At 42.7% G+C, this 24,723-nt stretch overlaps 1 protein-coding gene across 4 annotated transcripts in view; it reads left to right on the top strand.

Annotated features, from left to right (window-relative positions):
- The window catches only part of LOC134351458 (corticotropin-releasing factor receptor 2), a 235,965-nt gene that overhangs the window by 187,766 nt on the left and 23,476 nt on the right, over window positions 1-24,723 (top strand). For all 4 annotated transcript variants that reach the window (XM_063057630.1, XM_063057640.1, XM_063057620.1 and 1 more), the window contains 5 exons: window positions 5,370-5,487; window positions 9,110-9,263; window positions 10,180-10,240; window positions 11,704-11,776; window positions 18,541-18,626. In XM_063057630.1, coding sequence (XP_062913700.1) covers window positions 5,370-5,487; window positions 9,110-9,263; window positions 10,180-10,240; window positions 11,704-11,776; window positions 18,541-18,626 — 492 coding nt within the window. The remainder of the gene's footprint in view (window positions 1-5,369; window positions 5,488-9,109; window positions 9,264-10,179; window positions 10,241-11,703; window positions 11,777-18,540; window positions 18,627-24,723) is intronic.

The following is a 24,723-nucleotide window of genomic DNA, read 5'->3' as shown; positions in this document are numbered from 1 at the left end:
CTTCATTTTCTCTGAGCGCAAATAGATGCAAGCACAATCTGTCTAATCATTCTTCAGGAGACAACCCAGGTATTAATCTAGTAAACCTTCTCTGACCTGCTTCCAGTGCATAAATGCCCTTCCTTGAAGCAATAAATGTCCTAGTGTTCTATATGTGTCCCATAAATGGTCCCTAGGTAACTGAAATGGCGCTCTGTTAGTTTTTGTAATTGCTTGTAGTTAACTGCATTGTACTCTTTTGCAAAATGATGCACTAGAATACACAGAACCCTCTACATCTCAGAACTCCACAGTCTCTCAGCTTTTTTTTCTGTTTTCAATGCCTTAATAGACAATTACACATTATCCCATGTTATATCCCTTTTGTCTTTGCTATTTCACACAAGCCTTTGTATCTTCTTTATGTCTTCTTCAGAACATATGTTCTTACTTTTATCTTTGTCATGGTAAGCTTAGCAGTCATGCAACTTTGTGCCTTTTGTTACATATCTGCGGATCAAGAACGAAAGAGTAGTGTGATTAACCATTTTTACTGAGTCGTGTTAGTAATGGTGCAGTGTGGGACCTACAAGTCGGGTCCACTGAGACAAAGTACCTGTGTGCTCAAAAACCTGCACCCAAAAGAAAGTGTCGCCCACACGCAGGAGGACTGATTGACCACCACCCAATCAATTAGCTGCATATGCACTTGCTGCATTTTAGCAATCGATCTGATACAGTGCACCTTTATCCAAGTCATTTCTGTATATTATAGAATGATGAGGTCTCAGCTGTGATCCCTGTGGCTCACTCATTACTCCAACCAATCCAGAAATTTGCACCAAGTCCATCTGGACCTGGGGATTTGTCAACCCACACCTCCAAACAATTTGCACAGTATCACTAATTTTATTGAACAATTCCATCCCATTCTATTCATCATTTACAGCAATCTCTGGCTGTTATCTGTGTATCAGAACTAGGGAATCATACCTGCTTTGTATATTTTCTTATTTCTGTTTGATTTAGTTCTCGCATTAATCAACTGCACACATTACATCATTATCATAGCTGTAGACCTTCAGCCAGGACCAAATCACTGTGTCAGAGGATGACCTGATCTCAGGTTAAACACATGTATGCCAGAACTCTCTATTGCTTCATGTAGTTTCCAGTAGCCACTGGAATAGTGTTAACCAGCTGTTTTGCACTGAACAGAGAGACAATTATGCTTTCCTCCCATACCCCAGTCTGTCTCATGTTTCTCATTTCTCACTTCATGTGCCCTGCCCCTGGTTTTTGCAGCAGCTATCAAAATCTGAGCTTGAATGTGGAGCCCAAAGTGAAAACCTGACATTTGTCTTCTCTTCTCTACTATCTAATTCCTCAAAGATCAATATGTAAGGTTGACAATTAAAGAAATAATCTGCTGGAGGACCTTAGTGAGTGAGCAGCATCTGTGGCGGGGGGCGGGGGAGGGGGATCAATTGTCAACATTTTGGTCTAAAACCATTCCTTTCCTCCACACCACCCTCCAACATATGCTGCTCGATCTGTTGAGCTCTTCCAGCAGTCTGTTGTGTCTTCCGACAATTAAAGTAGATTGTTGAAAGGAAAAATGCGAATAAAAGAACCGTCAAATAAAAATGAATAAGTGCAGAATATGAGAATGAATAGTGAAAGGCCATTGACCTGAAGCAGTGACTCTTCCCCCCTTTCCACATAGTTTGCATGCCCCTGCCGAGCATTTCCAATACTTTATGTTCTCATTTTGTGTTTGTATTTGAGAAATCGCCTTAGAACGTACCAACCCACCTCTCTGCAAGAATTCTCATTCAGCAGTTTAACTTCCTAGTATACCCATCATGTTTTTTTAAGCAACACACATCAAAGTTGCTGGTGAACGCAGCAGGCCAAGCAGCATCTATAGGTAGAGGTGCAGTCGACGTTTCAGGCCGAGACCCTTCGTCAGGACTGACTGAAGGAAGAGTGAGTAAGGGATTTGAAAGTTGGAGGGGGAGGGGGAGATCCAAAATGATAGGAGAAGACAGGAGGGGGAGGGTTAGAGCCGAGAGCTGGACAGGTGATAGGCAAAAGGGGATACGAGAGGATCATGGGACAGGAGGTCCGGGAAGAAAGACAAGGGGGGGGGTGACCCAGAGGATGGGCAAGAGGTATATTCAGAGGGACAGAGGGAGAAAAAGGAGAGTGAGAGAAAGAATGTGTGCATAAAAATGAGTAACAGATGGGGTACGAGGGGGAGGTGGGGCCTTAGCGGAAGTTAGAAAGTCGACGTTCATGCCATCAGGTTGGAGGCTACCCAGACGGAATATAAGGTGTTGTTCCTCCAACCTGAGTGTGGCTTCATCTCCACAGTAGAGGAGGCCGTGGACAGACATGTCAGAATGGGAATGGGATGTGGAATTAAAATGTGTGGCCACTGGGAGATCCTGCTTTCTCTGGTGGACAGAGCGTAGATGTTCAGCAAAGCGGTCTCCCAGTCTGCGTCGGGTCTCACCAATATATAAAAGGCCACATCGGGAGCACCGGACGCAGTATATCACCCCAGTCGACTCACAGGTGAAGTGATGCCTCACCTGGAAGGACTGTTTGGGGCCCTGAATGGTGGTAAGGGAGGAAGTGTAAGGGCATGTGTAGCACTTGTTCCGCTTACACGGATAAGTGCCAGGAGGGAGATCAGTGGGGAGGGATGGGCGGGACGAATGGACAAGGGAGTTGTGTAGGGAGCGATCCCTGCGGAATGCAGAGGGGGGGGGAGGGAAAGATGTGCTTAGTGGTGGGATCCCGTTGGAGGTGGCGGAATTACGGAGAATAATATGTTGGACCCGGAGGCTGGTGGGGTGGTAGGTGAGGACCAGGGGAACCCTATTCCTAGTGGGGTGGTGGGAGGATGGAGTGAGAGCAGATGTACGTGAAATGGGGGAGATACGTTTAAGAGCAGAGTTGATAGTGGAGGAAGGGAAGCCCCTTTCTTTAAAAAAGGAAGACATCTCCCTCGTCCTAGAATGAAAAGCCTCATCCTGAGAACAGATGCGGCGGAGACGGAGGAATTGCGAGAAGGGGATGGCGTTTTTGCAAGAGACAGGGTGAGAAGAGGAGTAGTCCAGATAGCTGTGAGAGTCAGTAGGCTTATAGTAGACATCAGTGGATAAGCTGTCTCCAGAGACAGAGACATAAAGATCTAGAAAGGGGAGGGAGGTGTCGGAAATGGACCAGGTAAACTTGAGGGCAGAGTGAAAGTTGGAGGCAAAGTTAATAAAGTCAACGAGTTCTGCATGCGTGCAGGAAGCAGCGCCAATGCAGTCGTCGATGTAGCGAAGGAAAAGTGGGGGACGGATACCAGAATAGGCACGGAATATAGATTGTTCCACAAACCCAACAAAAAGGCAGGCATAGCTAGGACCCATACGGGTGCCCATAGCTACACCTTTAGTTTGGAGGAAATGGGAGGAGCCAAAGGAGAAATTATTAAGAGTAAGGACTAATTCCGCTAGACGGAGCAGAGTGGTGGTAGAGGGGAACTGATTAGGTCTGGAATCCAAAAAGAAGCGTAGAGCTTTGAGACCTTCCTGATGGGGGATGGAAGTATATAAGGACTGGACATCCACGGTGAAAATAAAGCGGTGGGGACCAGGGAACTTAAAATCATCGAAAAGTTTAAGAGCGTGAGAAGTGTCACGAACATAGGTCGGAAGGGATTGAACAAGGGGTGATAAAACAGTGTCGAGGTATGCAGAAATGAGTTCAGTGGGGCAGGAGCAAGCTGAGACAATAGGTCGGCCAGGACAGGCAGGTTTGTGGATCTTGGGTAGGAGGTAGTAACGGGAAGTGCGGGGTGTGGGAACTATAAGGTTGGTAGCAGTGGATGGGAGATCCCCTGAGTGGATAAAGTCGGTGATGGTGTGGGAGACAATGGCCTGGTGCTCCTTAGTGGGGTCACAATCGAGGGGTAAATAAGAGGAGGTATCCGCGAGTTGTCGCTGTGCCTCGGCAAGGTAGAGGTCAGTCTGCCAGACTACAACAGCACCCCCCTTATCGGCGGGTTTAATAATAAGGTTAGGAATAGTGCGGAGGGAGTGGAGAGCAGAGCGTTCCGAAGGAGTGAGGTTGGAATGGGGACAAGGTGCGGTGAAGTCGAGACGGTTGATGTCCCGTCGGCAGTTAGCAATAAAGAGATCCAGAGCAGGCAGAAGACCAGAGCGGGGTGTCCATGAAGAAGAGGAGGGTTGAAGACGGGAGAAGGGGTCTTCGGTGGGGGTGGAAGAGTCCTTGCCGAAGAAGTAGGCTCGGAGACGGAGACGGCGGAAGAAAAGTTCCGCATCGTGGCGAACACGGAACTCGCTGAGGTGTGGGCGAAGGGGGACAAACGTGAGGCCCTTACTGAGAACAGAGCGTCTGCCTCCGACAGTTGAAGGTCGGAGGGGATGGTAAAGACCCGGCACGGATGAGAGCTGGGATCAGAGGGGGGAGGGGGGAGGCTGGGGGTGTCAGTGGAGAGGGGAGGGTTGGGGTGAGAGGAAGATGGAGCCTCTGAGGGCCCAGGAGCTGACGGTGGGATCTGAGGAAGACGGGGCTGCGGAGTGGTGGTGGGGGAAGGGGAGACGGGAGTCACAACAGCAGCACATAAAGACCTGGCCTGGAGTTCAAGGCTGGAGTCGCAGTTGGTGGTTGTGCAATCGCTGTGAAGGTGTCCATGGTCGTTGCTGGAGTCCGGGTTTTGAATATGTCCTGAGGTGTTGGAGCCGCTGAGATCAATGGCAGGGGCCGCAATTTGAAGTTCATGCCTGCTAGCGTTGGGGCCGGCAGGCTCTGGAGTCCGTAGATGTAGGATCTTGCGATCTTTGCCTAACATGACAAAGTCAAAAAAACGGCGATTGCAGGCGTCAATCCGACGGAGGATGAAATAACGGGTAGGACCATTACACACGGCGAAGAAAGTGTCCCGAAGGTGTGGAAGGGTCTGGGATAGGGACACCAAGTACCTCCTCATGGCGGAGAGCGTCGCCTTCAGAGCTTGACGGGAGAAGCGGCAAGAGGCAGAGTCAATAAAATGTGAGTACCTGGGATCCTCAGAAGGTCCAAATTGAGAGGCTTGGAAACGAATCCTAAAGCCAACTGGAGTAAGTTGGCGACGGAGGCACGTTCCAAGAAAGGATATATGGCTGTGATAGCGAGTCTGAGTCAAAGTGTGGTCGAAAAGTTGAAGAGCCGAAGAAATTACAGATGGGGAGCAGTGTTTTTTTAAGGTATGCCTTCCATTGTTTTATAGGCTGCCTTATAAATAACTATGCCTAACCTTTAAACATCATGCTTGGGGAAGCCTAGTACAATTTTAACTGATCAGTCTTTCTTTGTTTTGGCTGGCACAGGAGTATTAGATGCCTTCGGAATATCATTCATTGGAATCTGATAACCACTTTCATTTTGAGGAATATTCTGTGGTTCCTGATGCAATTAATTGATGCTGAAGTACATGAGAGAAATGAGGTAAGCTCTTACAATGGTAAGTGCCTGGCTAATATGTAACTCAGCATTTCAGACCAGAATCTCTTCTGATCAGTTGCTGAGTTCGCAGATGTCAGCAAGGATCATCTGTAAGATGGCTGTTCACCCGGATGCGGCAGCCACTCTCCATCCAATCAAAGATAGACAATAGTCAATAGACAATAGGTGCAAGAGTAGGCCATTCAGCCCTTCGAGCCAGCACCAGCATTCACTGTGATCATGGCTGATCATCCACAATCAGTACCCTTCTCCTGCCTTCTCCCCATATCCCTTCACTCCGCTATCTTTAAGAGCTCTATCTAACTCTTTTTTGAAAGAATCCAGAGAACTGGCCTCCACTGCCTTCTGAGGCAGAGCATTCCACAGATCCACAACCCTCTGTGTGAAAAAGATTTTCCTCAACTCCGTTCTAAATTGCCTACCCTTTATTCTTAAACTGGGCCCTCTGGTTCTGGACTCTCCCAACATCGGGAACATGTTTCCTGCCTCTAGTGTGTCCAATCCCTTAATAATGTTATATGTTTCAATCAAATCCCCTCTCATCCTTCTAAATTCCAGTGTATACAACACCAGTCGCTCCACTCTTTCAACATATGACAGTCCCGCCATCCCGGGAATTAACCTATATTTATTCGTCCTTTTATACAATTGAAAGCCATTGTTGGATACTAAGAACATCAAGTAATGCAGGAGTATCCTACCAGCAAGTTGCTCCATAGCGATGGAGCTGGAATTATTGCATACTATTGCTGTGTTGTTGTCTGCTGTTGACAATGCACGGTGTGAATGATTCTCTTTGACATTTTTATTGGGATCGCGAGACCCTGTTAGACATTGGTAATGTAGAATAGTTAAAGTCTGGTTCATTGAGTCATCAGTGACACTGACAGCAGGGGACCTGCGTTATCTCAGTTGCGGCGAGGACTGGGCTCTCGCTACGGGTCACCTTTTGTGTTGAGATTCTGGAGGTGGAATGGGAGAGAGCAGTGGCCTCTATGGACATGCCATAATTCATACTAGGTTGGGTGCTGCAGTCTCGTGTTCACTCGGTGCTGCAGTCTCGTGTTCACTCAATGAAAGAAGAACTTGCCGTCAGTCTGCAGTTATGCCATTCAGGGACTTATGCTATATATTTTCTTTTCTTTGTGACTGCATGGTTTTCTGAAATTGTTACCATATGTGCTACTTGTGCTATGTGCGGTGTGCTGTTGGTAATATGTTTTGCACCTTGGCCTTAGAGGAATGTTTTATTTGACAGTATTCATGTACTTGAACTTGAACTTGAATTACCACAATAGGCTTTGAACTGGCATAGAGAAAAGATGATTTATATGCTGTTTGTCTTGAATGCTTCTCTCAGAGTGTAAGAGTCAATTTCACTATCCATTGAATTGCAGGCCTCTGAAGGCCAGGAGAGTCCCAGCCTCAGCCCCTTGAGTTTGGAGAAGTTGCACAAGAGCTGTACAGTGAGATTCATAGTCAGATCTTAAGCAACCTGACTGGAATATCCTCAGTGGTTGAAAGGCACACTGGGGACTATAATCCAGACTGCTAATAATTAAAAAGCAATTTGGGAGGTTATCAGCCAATGCGAGGAATGGAGCAATGGAAAGAAAAATGAATAGAGAGGGAAAAGAGCATAAGAAATGGGAAAGAGGGATTAGAGAAGGAAATAGGCAGTGAGACCTCAGCAAAAATTTGCATCTGAGTGTAATTATACAGTACCTGATACCAAGATTCACCCTGGGCTTTTCAGGCTAAGATGGCACAAGAACTGATATGGAGCCAGAGCATGGTGACTTGTAAGCTGCTCCCTGCAGATCAACCCATTACTTCCACTATAATCATTCTACTCTTTTAAATCTAAATTCTCTGCCTATAATTTTATTTTGTGTTGTTATTGTTTTACCTTGCTCTAACAAGAGCTTCTGTTATGATGGCAGCGTACTCAGATGCAGCAGCTCCTACAGGGTCAACCAAAGGTGTTATTGTCTTTTTTAAACATTTTCTTTTATGATTGGAAGACTCAGCTGGTTATTAAGAACCTACCCCATCAGCAGGTTGTTAATTGGTGGAGAAACTGAAGGAGATGGACTTGGTGCAGACTGTGATACTGCCTGCAACTGAGAGTTGTCAGTGTGTGAAGGAGGTAGGAGATCCAACAGTGAGTGATCATCTTAAGATGCCTTTCTTGCGATCGCAAGACCCTTTTGGACATTGGTGGCGTGGAATGTTGCAAGTGTAATTCTTTGGTCTATTGACGAACAGTGGGTGGGATGGCGGGGGTGTTCGTAGTGCGGACTAAACCTCAAGCCGCAGTGTTGCCTGTTTGCAGCAGCCTGCGGGGGGGGGGCGCGTCAGAGTTGGGTGGTCCACAGGAGTGCGGGGGGCACTGGATCGTGGTGTCCGTGCTGGAGTCAGTGTCGTTCTCTAGTGTTCGCTTGCCAGAAGACAAGCTGGATTGCATTTGACTGCAGACTGATGGATTCAGGCACTCGGGCTATATTTTGTGTGTGACTGTATTTTATTGCCATCTTATATGTGTTATATATGCTGTGTGTGAATGTTGGTACCTTGTTTTGCACCTTGGCTGCTTCACTTGGCTGTATTCATGTGTAATGTCCTGATTCATATTTTTACTGTTATGTTGTATGTATTTCATTTTGTGCTGTTCTGTATTTCATTTTGGCAATTCTGTGAGAGTTGCTTGTTTTCAGCTTATGTTTGGGTTATTGTTGAAGATAAGAGATGAGGAGAAATGTGTGCCATCCAGTTAGGATGGTCAAATTGAAGGAGAGGTTTCTCTGGTGAGGGACACTAAGGTTAGGCTCGGGGTTTTCTTTTGTTTGAGAGGAGACGGAGAGAGAAGATGCTGGGGAGAACCGGTTGTAGCATACGGTCCAGTGGGAGACCCGTTTTTTCAAGATGGATTGCAAGCGACATTCGGAAGGTGGTGTGTACTTTCACGTTGACCGAGGGCCCAGCGCGTGAGTGGCAGAGAAGTTCAAGATGAGCTCCAAGTTGTACACATTTGACTGTTTAATTAGAATGGGCCCTTTTCTTATTGTTATTCTTTACTAACCCTTTAGTTAAGATTCATAAATATAATTCCTTTAATCGTATGCAGTGTACTGTCCGTTATTTCGTGGCATTAATTTGTTACAGGGTAGCAAACGCCACAGCATCCACACAAACCGAGGTTTGGGGTGGGACTGAGCGTGCCTCAGTCTCACGGGTTTGTCAGGGCCAGAGGTTGTCTTCCTTAGACTTACACAACCAAAGAAACCAGGGTGTTTCACCTGTATGGCAGAAAGGCAATTAAACTTGAACTTTAACTTGAGCCTCAGTGAGCTATGTAATGATTTGATCTGTACGAGCAGTATGCAAGACAAACTTTTCACTGTATCTTAGTACATATGATAATAATAAGCCAATAGAATTGTTAAAGGTGCAGAATTCAACACTGTGCTGGGAGCCTCAAACTAGGCTTCTTGTTCTCGGTACCCAGGTCACCAGTCTGCAGGTTATTTGATGGGTTTCCACACTGTAAGTTTGTGTATGTACCTATGTGTGAAAACTGAATTGTTTAATCTATTTCTTTTAGCCCTGGTGCCGTCTTGTCATAACAATCTACAACTACTTTGTGGTGACTAATTTCTTCTGGATGTTTGTGGAGGGATGTTATCTCCATACAGCTATAGTGATGACCTATTCCACAGACAAAATGCGCAAATGGAAATTTCTGTTCATTGGATGGTGTAAGTAAGGGATCTTTTGATGGTCTGATTGAGACAGATAAGTAATGTAAGATAAATATACTTAACACGGACACTGGCACATGAATAGTGGGCCATATTAGACTCAGTTAAATTTATTGATGGTACTCCGCCCTTGTGCTAGTTTTACAGATGTACTTACTTGCTCAAGTAGGCCGTGTGAGAGGTACCCATTCCATTGGCCATCTATGAAATGGCAGCCTGAGGCCCTGAGGCCCTGCTCCCAGCACAGTCTTACTGAATGAACCTCTAGAGACATTTAACTCAGTTGAAATAGATTATAAATATCAGTAAAATAATTCGGTTAAAACATTGTTTTACAGTTCATTAATTTAGAAATGATCATATATAATAGTTAAAAACAAAAAAAAAATTCTTAGCTAAATGCACATTTCAATGAAGGCTAGTTACCCCAATCAAATAAATGGTCACACTGTAAATCAGCCATGGCTGGTATAAAGTTAAGGGCTGTTCAGCTCAGCCTGTTCTAGAGCTGCTGCTAGATTCAATGGTGAGTACAGCAGCAAAGCAGGAGGTTGAGTGTGACCATAATTGACCCCGCTCCCTCAGATTGCACCATACTTGCTTGATGCAGTGACAGGTGAGGGAAATTGAAGATGCTCTGAAAACTGAAGGGTCTATGTTGTGGGAACATTACCCACTATGAAGCATAGTCCAACACTGTAAATGACAAACTTTGGCGATAACATGCAGATCTAAAATGTCCCACTTTGTTCCAGTCACACCTTCCATGCCACACGTTGTCAGAAACAGAAATTAACAATCTATTCTCTGTTCAATATGCTATGTACAAGAACGTGGCATCAATTTACAACTGAAATCCATTCTGTCAAAAACTGCCTGCATTCTCTTGAACAATGATATTTTTCTTCCATAGGTATCCCTTGTCCCATCATTGTAGCCTGGGTCATAGGAAAACTCTACTACGAGAATACAGAGTAAGTACAAGAAGTCAAGGAAATTTGTGTGCTTTATAATACGCTTTTCTTTAATGCACAGAGGAAAAACCCAATTTTAAAAAGCTCTTTACATAGATAAGGATATTCTATTTTTCCCATGTCCTGCCAAATAGTGAAACAAGAGTTGGCTGACAATTAAAGTGGTAATAGTCAGCATCATCAATTTCTATTTAATTAATTCCTTAAAAGTTTGAAGGTAGAGCAATTTTGAAAAGAGAAATGCAGGAGACAAGAACATACTTGTGAAGATTTCATAAAGGGCAAAGCGTGAAGTATGCAGAAAATGCTTGAATAAAATTTAAGGCTCAAGAGATTGTATGATTGTGGCTGAGGATGAAGTAATAGTTATTGAGATCTGTAAGGATTTAAGGCATAGATTCTATTGGTGCAACATGGTTTTCTAGTTGCCTTCCAGCCTTTGCTTATCAATGCCTTAAATGGAAGGGAAAGCTCTGGAATCTCCCACCCTGAGTTCTTCAATATTCAGTATTCGGCTTAGAATCATAACTATGTTCCATAATAGAAGAAATTTTTGTACATCATTACTGCTTCTTTAATTGGAACTATGTAATATAATTGAAAAATACCCTTTGCCCTACAAAGATCCCTGTGTTTCCTCTGCTTCCCATCTGAGTATTGCCAAGGACAGTGGAAACGCTGGTAGTGCACAAAAATCTGCTGACCTTCTGATGAACTATGGATGTAGCATTTTGGCTGGAGACCGGGGATGGAAAACTGATAACAAAGATTTTGATAAATATCCATATGACAGTAGGAACTATTTATGGTTTTTACATCAAGATTTTTGCTTTCTTCTGGAGTTTTCTCCTAGTTGCTTTTAGAGCACCCAGTCTCTTCCCATGAAAATTGCTAGGCTAGTTGACCTGTGGTTGTTATCACAAATATGCCTGACTTTTATTTTCTTCCTGCAAGACCTACATGTGATCTTTTCAACAGGGATCTGAAGTAGCGTCCCTGACTGATTTTTTTGCTGTTCAACCCAGATATACTATAAGTCAACCATAACTGACTAATATTAGTTGACAACACGTACCTTTATTTTCTGGGTCTGCATGTATATTAGGTGATGCCTTTGCTAGGTATTAGTGATCATGTTAATTTGCTATTGAATGATATCAGTGGTTGTAACTGAGCCAGCAACCATCATATTTCATGGTGGAAAATATTTATTTGAAGCATTTTAGCTGTATTAACAAATTGCCAATAGAAATTCCTAATTTAGTAATTAACAAGATATTTGCATAATTTACAGTAGTCATTGTAATTAGCACCCTCCTCCCACTTTTCCTGCCATTACCTTCAGCTTTGTGTTATTTTATAGTATATTGCTGCAGTAACTCATCTAAATAACTCAGCCTGTCAGCAGAGGATTGTGTTGGAACAAGGCCAATGGCAATTTACATGAGTCTTTATGTTTATAGATGTTGGATTGGAATAGCAGCAGGGCATCATATGGACTACATTGTTCAAGGCCCAGTGGTACTGGTACTGCTGGTAAGTATGTGAATGCAGTGGTGCTGATTTAATTGAATTATGGTCAATTAGGGGTATCATCTCCCTGCAAAGATAAATCACTTGTCTGTTCCACGAGATTTATCTTTGGTTTTTAACACAAATGAATTCTGATTGACTTTTCGCAGTAACAACTGCATAGAGGTTCTGCAAAGAATGCATTGATTGGGTGTTAATACAGTGGAACAGTGAATGTCTTGCTTTGGCTGCAAGTTTCTTGGTGTTGCACAATTTCATGCATAAAAGTGTTCATCTTCCAATGCTGTATTCAAGAGTCAGCTAAGATTCTTGCCCAACATGAAGTTATTTGATGGGGGGAATAGCAGGGTGAACAGCAGAATATTCGGTGTTGGGACATATAATTTAAGTAGATTGTTTGGGATTGGGCCAGGTGTGGAAGCTGGAAGAGACTGGATAGCAAAAAGCATCAGACAAGGGTTGGATTGCAGTCATTTTTTGGATTACAATCATTCTTGGGGATGGGGTATCAAGGTCATTGTCAGAGGTGGGGGAGGGATGGGTTTGAAAGGTCCGAACAATGACTGTTGAGGGGAAGGTGTCAGCAGCAATAACACATTAGAGGGGATTGTGCAAGGGTTACAAATGGGGTTGTGTCAAGATTAGGCTGAAAATTGGAGTTGTTGTGGGTCCAGTGCCTTAACCACTTGGGCACGTGGCCAAGTGGTTAAGGCATTGGACTAGCGATCTGAAGGTCTTGAGTTCAAGCCCCAGCCGAGGCAGCGTGTTGTGTCCTTGAGCAAGGCACTTAACCACACAGTGCTCTGCGACGACACTGGTGCCCAGCTGTATCGGCCCTTGCCCTTCCCTTGGACAACATCGGTGTCATGGAGAGGGGAGACCCCCAGTATGGGCATCTGCTGGTCTTCCATACAACCTTGCCCAGGCCTGCGCCCTGGAGAGTGAAGACTTTCCAGGCACAGATCCATGGTCTTGTAAGACTAATGGATGCCCTACTGTGGGTAGCCTGTTCAGTGATGTGGGTGCAACAAGGATTTAAGCAAATTTCCCATTTACCTGCAGATCTCTCGGATTAAAATTCTGAACTAAAGAATATTGCAGAACTATCTTAGCACTTGCATCCTGATGTGGAACTTGTTTCACGGTCATTTGGGCAACTGATGACCCGAAGCACCTGGTCAAATTTCCCTGTTGGCGATATCACAAAGTCACAGAGCACTACAGCACAGAAACAAGTCCTTCAGCCCATACTGAATTGTTAATCTGTCTAGTTCCATTGATCTGCATCTACATCATAGCCCTCCACACCCCTCCAAACCATACAATTATTCAAACCGAAATCAAACCTACATCAACCATTCTGCTGTCAGCTGAAACCACACACTCACTATCCTCTGAGTGAAGGAGTTTGCCCTTATGTTCCCCTTAGACATTTCACCTTTCACTCTTAACCTATAAGCTCTAGTTCTAGTTTCCATCAACCTCAATGGAAAGAGCCTATATGCATTTACCCTCTCTATACATCTCATAATTTTGTCTACCTCTATCAAATCTCCCCTTATTCTCCTACACACAAGGGAATAGAGTCCTAAACTGTTCAACCCTTCCCTGTAACTCACATCCTTAAGTGTGATCTACGAAAGGGTGCAAATTCTGCTGGTTCTGAGCTAAATCATTTTCAGTCAAAAAAAAACATACGGAAATCCAATCACATTTCTTAGCAAACAAGCTTAGAAGAGAAGAACATTTTTACTAATTCCTTCCATGTAGATGCTGCTGAAAATTTTCTTGAATTAGTTTTGGGTTTGAGGTACATTAATTAGCTATGATTGATTGTTATAATTAATTACTTCTAATACCATTGTACTATGTAACAGTCAGCGTGATTGGAGGTGAAGAAAATGGCCCTTGGCTATTATTCTGCTAGCAATTCTAATAAGTCTTTCCAATTCATTTTAAATGAATGTGCTGAAACATGCCCCCTCTTGCCCATGCCTACAGTATTTCAGGTAGTTGCTTCAGACCAATTGCTACATATCGATTATGGTCACTGTAAGAAAAGGCTACCCCACTTAGTTCCCAATCCTTTGATTGGTCTTGATATATAATCAGTGACAGGAAGTCTCCAAGACAGACTTCAGCTAATTTTTCAATGTAATTTATTGCAGTAGTAAAAGAGGTAGAATAGACAAACATTGAGTTAATGGAATGGAACAAAATGACAATCTGTGCTTTATGTCAGACCATGGACTTAAAATGATGGAGTTGATTTGTTGAAGCACTGGCATGCACTGATTGATATTGGCCATTGAGGTATTGAACGATGATCAACTGATAACCTGATGAGGTAAAACTCAGTGTTTCTCATCTGAACTGCAATGCACTTTGATTTAAATGGCAAGAGACCTCATTTTTCTGTCTTCTTTGTATATGATGGTAGATAAAATTTTTTGTGATTCCAGTATAATTTTTGAAGAAAGTTCCCTACTTCGTTAGTTAGTTTTTGGGGACCATAAAACAATAAAACTATCTATTAACCCTAGAAAATGATTTACAGAAATCATTGAGTCTGAATTGAGACATGAATAGCAAAAACCACATTTGCTTTAACATGTAAAATATATTTAATTTGACAAAATTTTATTTTAAGTTACTGACTTGTCAACTCAAAGTATATTTTTAAAGATATTCTCAAACAAATTTGACACCTAGTCACCTCCTGGCATTAGACCACAGATCTGACTGAAAAAAACAGTTTTGGAACTGATTGCAAGAACGAGGCAGAGAAGGAAACATATAAGTTAGAGCTTTTAGAGCTTAGGTCTGTGGTTGTTGAGTGTATGGATAACTATCAATTGAGGGAAATTGTGAATGACATTGTGATGACACATTTATGAAACTGTTTTCATTTATCTGTTAATTTCTACAAGAGTGCATTCAATAGATGCAGCGATAACGTAACTTTTAAGTAAAATCCCTTTTTCCAGCATCAGAAATACTGTGTTCGTCTGCATAAATGACATAAAATGAACAGGGAGCAATTTGCTTGGACTTCAACTAATACTACTTATAATTCACTGAGTGGATGCAAGTCCACAATGGGTTACTAAACTGCAGCTGGCAAATGGGGACCAGAAACCAAGCTGGAAACTGAGACCAAAAGAAAGAGCACCACCAGGAAACCTTATATAAATGTACAAGTTCCTAAGGAACATCAATCTAGCCCTAACGCAGGAGGGAACTTATTGGGAGAGATCTCCCACACCAGTAGCAACTCTACTGCTGGACCTCAGCTGGGCCCAGTTTATCTGGGCTGCTGTTAATCTAAGTCCTTGGTAGCATATTTCACAAAGTCTGTGGCTGCTGCTGTGCTGCTCTGGAGGGTTCCTTATGGGTCGCCGGATCTTCTATAGGCCTCCCAGCTTGCAGCTCAGATAATCTGCTCAAATCTGCCCATTTATCAGGATGTAGCCTGGATTTGAAAGCATATTTTATTAGGGTAATTTTGAACGAGCTAGGTTTTTTTTTTCTCTTTGGTGTGATGGAGGATGCGAGATGAATTGATTAGAAATGTACAAGTGATAAGAGGCACAGATAGATAGAGTGGACAGCCAATGACTTTCTTCTCCAGGGCAGAATTGCCTAACATAAGGAGGCATAATTTTAATGTGACTTTTACACAGAGAGTGGTGGGTGCATGTGCCATGCTGCCAGGGGTAGTGGCTGAGGTAAATACATTAGGAACATTTAAGAGACTCTTAGGCACATGGATAAAAGAAGAATGGTGGGCTTTGTGGGAGGAAAGGGTTAGATTGATCTTGGAGTAGGTTAAAAGGTTGGCACTACATTATGGTTCAAAGGGCCTGCACTGTGCTGTACTGTTCTGTGTTTTATGTTAGATGTACCAGGTTAAACCCATTACAGATACAGCAATCCCATTCACATTATTGGAGGGCACTCAAATCGCAAAAGTGAAATGAAGAATTATGTTTAAATATTTGTTTAATTTGTTTAAACATGGTCCCTTAATGTTGTCACAGCTGGGGGAGGTAGTGGGGCCAATGGCATGCATCTCAAATAGCCTCTGACAACCAGGTCCAGCTCCTGGCCTTCATGTGTGGCTTAGCTACCAGCCCCATTGAACTGTTTCTACTGACAGGAGAAGTGGCAAAGGCAAGTTACTGGCACCTTACAACCAGTCGCTTCAAGCAAATGGGGCCCGTCTGCTGTGTTGGCAGTTCATCTAGGAGAAGGTAGACTCTGATCGTAAGCCTCTGCTGACTTGCAGTTATACTCACTCATGGGGAAAGCATTGGGAGTAAACCCCAGGGAAAATATCCTAAGGCAGTCCTGCATTGAGCTCAACACTGACTGGCAACACTAGCTATATTGGTCTCTGCCGTTCCTTTGGATTCATCAGCTGTGTGGAGAGAGGGAGCCAGCCGCTTGGGCAACAGCTTACTCTCCATATCATACTGTCCTGGCTTGCGTATCATGTAGACATCTGGGACACATCATCCATGCTCAACCTCGTACAATGGAGAGCCTTAGGAGATTTCAATGTGTAAATATACGTTTAAGTATAAACAAATCAATACTTTTAGCTATTAACAATATTTAAACTTCTTACATGCCCCAGACATTAATGAATTTATATAAATTTCAGGGAGCTTTACGCACATTCAGAGGTCCTGGTGACACTGGCAGCCAATGAGCCTGGGTTGGGGGTGGGGTTTCACCGCCTGCCAGTGTTGTTTTAGTTGCTTTGGTTGGTTGTCTGTGCCTTATAGTGAAGTACTGGGAACTGACACACAGCGGAAAAAAATGCTGGGACTATGCTGCCAGGGGCCATTGATATTGTGGCAATGGAAAATTAGCCATTTCTGGCCTTGTTGACTTGTCCTTGAATGTAATGCCATTAATGAAGCATTTTTAAAACATTATGATGTTGAAATATAGGCAAATGTATCACTAAATTTGAGAATAAGTCATCTAATAATTTGAAACTTGATGTTGGTTAAGCCATGGTTGAGACAGTGAAGAAGACACTGTGTTGTGACATAGGAAAGGAGCTGTAGCCATAGTTCAATATTTCACCCAGTAGCCTGGAGCACAGGCAGTGAAGCTCTCACCTATTAATGTATTAATATTAAGAATGAACAGACTGCTTGCGGTGGTTACTAATGTTAGAAAATCAACAGTGAGAATTAACTTGCTAGTGAAAGAATTGCATAACAGTACAATATAGGGTTTTAATGTCACACTCAGTGAAGCAGTACAAACGAGTAATCCCAGGTTTAGTTTCTACCCTTTAGCTTTACCTGTCCCGCCGCAGAAGGGTTCAGGCAGAACAGCTATTTACAGTCCTGATCTGGATCCATTTCGCAGGGTCAGAGCTTTCACCGGCAGGATGGAGCCTGCTGCACCCAGGGAGGGAGAAAAGAAATTACGGAAACATAAAAACGAGGGGCATCCTATTGTCATTGCGACTGCGTTAATAATGGATAAACTCAAAGCAAGTTTATGGCCTCACTTATAGCTTTGCCATCATAGGACATTATAGAGTTCTGTTGACAGCCAAATAGACTTCACATCAGATATAGACAGATAGATACATTATTGATCCCAAAGGAAATTACAGTGTCACAGTAGCATTACAAGTGCACAGACGTACAAATACACAAATATTAGAAGAGAAATACAGAAGAATAAAAAATAAGTTACCTCAAACAGTCTAACGGAGGGGGTCGTCAGTTCCCTGACTATAGGTTGACTCATTATAGAACCTAATGGCCGAGGGTAAGAATGACCTCATATAGCGCTCTTTAGAGCAGCGCAGTTGTCTTAGACTATTAATAAAAGTGCTCCTCTGTTCAGCCAAGGTGGCATGCAGAGGGTGAGAAACATTATCCAGAATTGCCAGGATTTTCCGTAGGGTCCTTTGTTCTACCACAGCCTCCAGTTTGACTACTATAACAGAGTCAGCCTTTCTAATCAGTTTATTGAGCTTATTGGTATCACCCATGTTGGTGCCATTGCCCCAGAACATCACTGCATAGAAGATTGTACTGACAACAGCAGACTGGTAGAACATGTGAAGGAGAGGCCTGCAAACTCCAAAAGACCTCAGTCTTCTCAGGAAGTAGAAGTGGCTCTGGCCTTTCTTGTACACAGCCTCTGAGGTAATATTTAATAATATTTAGCACTTCCAATGCTACTGACTAGGCATACTCTTACAGGAGCACACTTATGACGTCTTTACAAAATCACCAGAAGTTTGACATTAAGTTAGCTGATTTTTCAGGTTTCAAGGAATTTTACTTTCCCAAAATGGCAGGCATCATAACAACAAGTAAAAGAATAAAATAGCTTTAGATATTTAACCTGGGGTAATTCTCCCAGTTCCACAAGACTCTAATTGCTTATGATGAACACTACCTACCCTCGCCTCTCGCTACTTTACTCAACACTATATGTAAAGTAGGTGAGCTGAAATTCAGTATTGTTTGTCATAATGCAATCACAGCCGATCATTTACTTCATTTTTTATAAAGCCAGACCAACACATTTTCCTCATGCAATATTACCACTAGATTTACTAGTAAAGAATTTTAGGATGATTATGATAAGTGAATTTTATAATGCAAAAAGAAAGGAGTTGCAAAGAAGGTATTTTTCAGGTACTATAATTTACATTCCGAAAAAACAAGGTCTTAAGTTCTTTTCAGCTTAAACTGTACTTATGCCCTTTGCTTTTGTTTGAACAGGTTAACTTTATCTTTCTCTTCAACATTGTGAGGATCCTGATGACAAAACTGAGGGCATCAACGACATCTGAGACAATGCAGTATAGGTAATTGAATATAAACCATCCATTATGCAGGTGCTGAGCTTAAAGTCATTTTGTGATGACAAAATGACTCATTAATAATTAGAATCGCAATTTGTATGTACTAATAAAAGTAAAAATCGTGGAGATCTCTGCTGAAGCTGATTTTTTTTTATTTCTAGCTCTCATAATCCATCATATCTATACGTGATGCTTCCTTTCTCAAGACATTTAATAAATGTTCCAGTCGATCTGTCCTTGAAAAGTTATTGCTTGTGATTTGGAGTGTCTGAAATGTTTAAACAAACTGAAATAAAGCATTAGATATGGTGTCTACTTTGTGTAGCTTAGCAAAATTTGCTGATGACACTAAACTAAGTGGAAAAGCAAATTGTACAGAGGATGTGGAGGGTCTGCAGAGGGATATAGATAGGTTAAGTGAGTGGGCCAAGGTCTGGCAGATGGAATACAGCGTTGGTAAAGGCAAGATCATCCACTTTGGAAGGAATAATAGAAGAGCAGATTATTATTTAAATGGTGAAAGATTGCAGCATGCTGTTGTGCAGAGGGACTTGGGAGTGCTTGTGCATGAATTGCAAAATGTTGCCTTGCAGGTGCAACAGGTTATTAAGAAGGCAAATGGAATGTTGGCCTTCATTGCTAGAGGGATGGAATTCAAGAGCAGGGAGGTCAAGCTGCAACTATACAGGGTACTACTGGTGAGACCGCACCCGGAGTGCTGTGTGCAGTTCTGGTCTCCATACTTGAGGAAGGATATACTGGCTTTGGAGGCAGTACAGAGGAGGTTCACCAGATTGATTCCAGAGATGAAGGGGTAACTTATGAGGAGAGATTGAGTCACCTGGGACTATACTCTCTGGAATTCAGAAGAATGAGAGGGGATCTTATAGAAATATACAAAATTTTGAAAGTGATAGACAAGGTAGGTGTAGGAAAGTTGTTTCCATTGGTAGGTGAAACTAGAACTAGGGAATATTGTCTCAAGCTTCAGGGGAGAAGACTTAGGACAGAGACGAGGAGAAACTGTTTTTCCCAGGAAGTGGTGATTCTGTGCAATTCTCTGCCCAGGGAAGCAGTTGAGGCTTCTTTGCTAAATATATTTAAGATACAGGTAGATAGATTTTTACATAGTAGGGGAATTAAGGGTTATGGGGAAAAGGCAGGTAGATGGAGCTGAGTTTACGGACAGATCAGCTATGATCTTATTGACTGGCGGAGCAGGCTTGATGGGCCAGATGGCCGACTCCTGCTCCTATTTCTTATGTTCTTATGTACATTAGCCATTAAAACAGACATGTATCTGTCCTTCTGAAAATCCAGCTTTATAATGCCATCAAGTGTACAATATAATTAAATGTTCAAGGTGTGGTTACTTTGTGAAGTTCTATTTTCCAATCAAAGCTTCAAAAAAGCAGCCTATCCATGTGACGTGTCCAGCCATAGGTTTTCTTGTCATATGTCAGGTAAAGGGTTATTTGTGCTGTTCATCATAAAGGTTGGGTTACCTGTTGGTGGATTAAGATGAATCAAGTATCTCCGTTTATAGCAAATTAGGTTTAAAGCTGGAAAGCAGGAACTCCAGGGTAGTAATCTTCAGATTGCTGCCTGTGCCATGTGCCAGTGAGGGTAAGAATACGATGATCTGGCAAATGAATGTGTGGCTGAGGAATTGGTACAGGGGCAGGTTTTCCGATTTCTGGATCACTGGGATCTCTTCCGGATAAGATGTGATCGGTACAAAAAGGATGGTTTATACCTGAACCTGAGGGAGACCAATGTCCTTGCAGGCAGATTTGCTAGAGCTATTGGGGAGGGTTTAAACTAATTTGGCCGGGGGAAGGGAACCGGAGTGAGGACAGGACAGTTGGTATTCAAGTACAGTAGATACAGTGTGTAGTGAGTCTGTGAGGAAGGACAGGCAGATAATAGGACAAAATTGCAGTCAGTGGGATGAGTTTATGTGTTACTTGGGAGCAAAGACCATGCTACACATCAAAAAAGGATGATGAATACAGGACTGAAGGTGTACAGAATAAGGTAGATGCTTTAGTAGCACAGTTAGAGACCGGCAGGTATGACATCGTGGGCATCACTGTGTTGTGGCTGAAAGAACATCATAGTTGTGAGCTTAACATCCAAAGGTACACAAGGTATCAGGGGTACAGGTAGGCAGAGGAGGTGGGGTGGCTCTGTAGGTAAAAAATTAAATCAAAAACTTAGAAAGATCTGATATAGGATCAGAAGATGAAACACCCTTGTGGGTAGAGTTAAAAATTTTCAGGGTAAAAAGACCCTGATGGAAGTTATATACAGGCCTCCGAACAGTAATCAGTATGTGGGCTACAAATTACAATGAGGCAGAAAAGGCATGTAACAAGGGAAATGTCACAATGCCAATGGGGGATTTTAATACACTGGTAGATTGGGAAAATCAAGCTGGTGCTAGATCCCAAGAGATGAAGTTTGTAGAATAGCTATGAGTTGGCTTTTTAGAGCAGCTTGTGGTTGAGCCTATAAGGGGAAAGGCTATTCTGGATTGAGTGTTATGTACTGACCCAGATTTGATTAGATAGCTTATGGTAAAGATACTCTTAGGATGCAGTAACCATAATATGATATATTTCACCCTGCAGTTTGAGAGGGAGAAGCTAAAGTCAGATGCATCAGTAGGACAGTGGAGTAAAGGGAATTACAGAGACATGGGAGAGGAGCTGACCAAAGTTCATTGCAATGGGACACCATCAGGGATGATGGCAGGACGACAATAGCTAGAGTTTCTGGGAGCAATTTGGAAGACACAGAATACATGCATCCCAAAGATGAAGAAGTATTCTAAAGGAAAAATGACACAACTGCTACTAACAAGAGAAATCAAAGAAAGTATAAAAGCAAAAGAGAGGGCATATAATGTAGCAAAAAATTAGTGGGGAGTTAGAGGATTGGGAGACTTTTAAAAACCAACAGAAGGCAACTAAAAAAGCCATAAGGAGAGAAGAGATGAAATATGAAGGTAAGCTAAGTAATAGTATAAAAAAAATACCAAAAGTTTTCAGATCTATAAAGAGTAAAAGGGAGATGAGAGTTGATATTGGACTACTGGAAAATGATACTGGAGAGGTGGTAATGGGGGACAAAGAAATGGCAGGCAAACTTAATACGAATTTTGCATTACTGTTCACTGTGAAAGGCATATGCTGTATGCCAGAAATTTGAGAGTGTCAAGGGACAGAATTGAGTGTAGTTGCTATTACTAAGGAGAAGGTGCTTGGAAAGCTGAAAGGTCTGAAGGTAGGTAAGTCACCTGGACCAGATGGACTACATCCCAGGGTTCGAAAAGAGGTAGCTGAAGAGATTGTTGAGGCATTAGTAATGATCTTTCAAAAATCATGAGTTTCCAGAATTGGTCTGGAGGTTTGAAAAATTTCCAGTGCTACTCCACTCTTTAAAAAGGGAGGGAGGCAGAAGAGATGAAGTTAGCCTGACTTTAGTGGTTGTGAACATGCTGGAGTCCGTTATTAAGGGTGAGGTTTCAGGGTGCTTGAAGGAACATGATAAAAGGTGCAAAATTCAAGATCGTTTAATGTCATTTCCGGCACACAATTGTAAGGGAGAACGAAATAATTGTTACTCCAGATAAGATACGGCACAAAACAAACACAATAAAATAAAGAAATCAATAATATTATTAAAAAAATGCAATAGATATAAATCCATAAGGTATATTGTATACACAGATTGACTGTATATCAATAAAGTGCTATTAGGTGCAGGAGTGTCAGTACCTAAGGTGATTGACAGGAAATGATAAAGTAGTGGTGGTTGGCGGTGTGGAAAGGTGGGTTAGTGGGTGGAGATGTTGATCAGCCCTTCTGCTTGGGGAAAGTAACTGTTTTTGAGTCTGCTGGTCTTGGTGTAGATGTTACATAGCCTCCTCCCTAATGGGAGTGGGACAAGCAGTCTTTGAGAAGCAAACAACAGGAATTCTGCAGATGCTGGAAATTCAAGCAACATACATCAAAGTTGCTGGTGAACGCAGCAGGCCAAGCAGCATCTATAGGAAGAGGCGCAGTCGACGTTTCAGGCCGAGACCCTTCGTCTGTCCTGACGAAGGGTCTCGGCCTGAAACGTCAACTGCGCATCTTCCTATAGAGTCTTTGAGAAGAGTGGGTGAGATCCTTCAAGATGTTTTTGGCCTTGTTACAGCAACTTGCTTGCTGGTGTGATAATATATGTGCCAAGTCTCAAGCCTTTTCAAAAAGTAGAGGTGTTGGTCAGCTTTCCCAGTTGTGTAGAATGTGTTCTGGGACCATGAGAGGTTGCCTGAGGTGTGCACTGGCAGGAGTTTGAAACTACTTGCAGATTCCACTGCTGTGCCACCAATGTAAAGAGGAGTGTGAGTGATGCAAGTTCTCCTGAAGCTGAAGGCCATCTTCTTTGTCTTATTCACAGTGAGGAAGAGGTTATTTGCCTGGCAGAATGCCTCAAGCTCATCCATCTCCTTGCTGTAGGCCATCTCATCTTTGTTGGTGATGAGCCCCACCACTGTTGTGTCATCAGCGAACTTGACAATTTGATTACTCAGGTGTTTGGCCGTGCTGTCATGTGCAAGCAATGTGCAGAGCAATGGGCTCAGCGCACAGCCCTAATAAGCCAAAATCAGCTTAGTTTCCTTAAGGGGAAATCTTGCCTGATAGATTTGTTGGAAATCTTCGAGGAAATAACAGGCAGGATAGACAAGAGAGAGTCAGTGAATGTTGTTTACTTGGATTTTCAAGAGGCCTTTGACAAAATATCACACATGAGGCTACCTAACAAGATAAGAGTCTGTAGTATTACAGGAAAGATATTAGCATGGATAAAAGATTGGCTAACTGGCAGGAGGCAAAGAATAGGAATAAATTGGTCCTTTTCTGGTTGGCTACTGGTAATTGGTGACATTCTCTAGGAGTCGGTGTTGGGACCACTTCTTTTCACGTTATATATCAATGATTTGGATGATGGAATTGATGGCTTTGTGGCCAAGTCAGCGAATAATATGAAAATAGGTGGAGGGGCAGGTAATGTTGAGGAAACAGGGAGTCTGCCGTAGGGCTTAGATAATGTTGGGAGAATGGGCAAATGGAATGTAGTGTAGGGAAGTGCATGGTGAAGCACTGTGATAGAAGAAATAAAGGCATAGACTATTTTCTAAATAGGGAGCAAATTCAGAAATCAAGGTGCAAATGGACTTGGGAGTCCTTGTGCAGGATCCCCTAAAGGGTAACTTGCAAATAGAGTCAGTGGTAAATACAATTTTAGCATTAATTTCAAGATGACTAGATTATAAAAGCAAGGATGTAACGCTGAGCCTTTATAAAGCATTGGTCAGACCACACTTGCAGAATTGTTAGCAGTTTTGGGCCTCTTAACTAAGAAAAGATACACAGGCATTGGAGAGGGTCCAGAGGAGTTTCATAAGAATAATTTTGGGAATGAAGTGGGTGACGTATGAGGAGCATTTGATGGCTCTGGGCCTGTACTTGCTGCAATTTAGAAGAATGAGGACGATCACATTGAAACTTATCGCATATCGAAAGGCCTATATATTGTGGATATGGAGAGGATGTTTCCTATAGTGGGGGAGTCTAGGATCAGAGGGCACAGTTTCAGAATAGAGGGACACCCATTTAGAACAGAGATGAGGAGGAATTCCTTTAGCCAGAGGATGGTGAATCTGTGGAATTCATTGCCACAGACACTGTGGAGCCCATTTGTTCAATATATTTAAAGCAGAGGCTAATAGCTTCTTGATTAGTTAGGATGTCAAAGGGTAAGGGAGAAGGTAGGACAATGGGGCTGAGAGGAATAACAGATCAGCCATGATAGAATGGTGGAGCAGACTCAAAGGGCTGAATGTCCTCATTCTGCTCCTATGTCCTATGGTCTTATAATTTTCCTGCTGCTGAGAATTATATTGATTCACAGCAGCAGGTAAATTGAGATATTGAGAGGTGTATTGGCATGATGTCCCGTAGGCATACTATGCCAGTACACTTCTAACTTCCTTTATTCTAACCTCCTTAAACTTGAAGTCATCAAAACCTCTAACCAAATCCTATTA

Source organism: Mobula hypostoma, chromosome 1 (assembly GCF_963921235.1).
Source record: "Mobula hypostoma chromosome 1, sMobHyp1.1, whole genome shotgun sequence".
NCBI lineage: Eukaryota > Metazoa > Chordata > Chondrichthyes > Myliobatiformes > Myliobatidae > Mobula > Mobula hypostoma.
The sequence above is the reverse complement of the archived record's forward strand: the minus strand, read 5'-3'. Positions and strand labels throughout refer to the sequence as shown.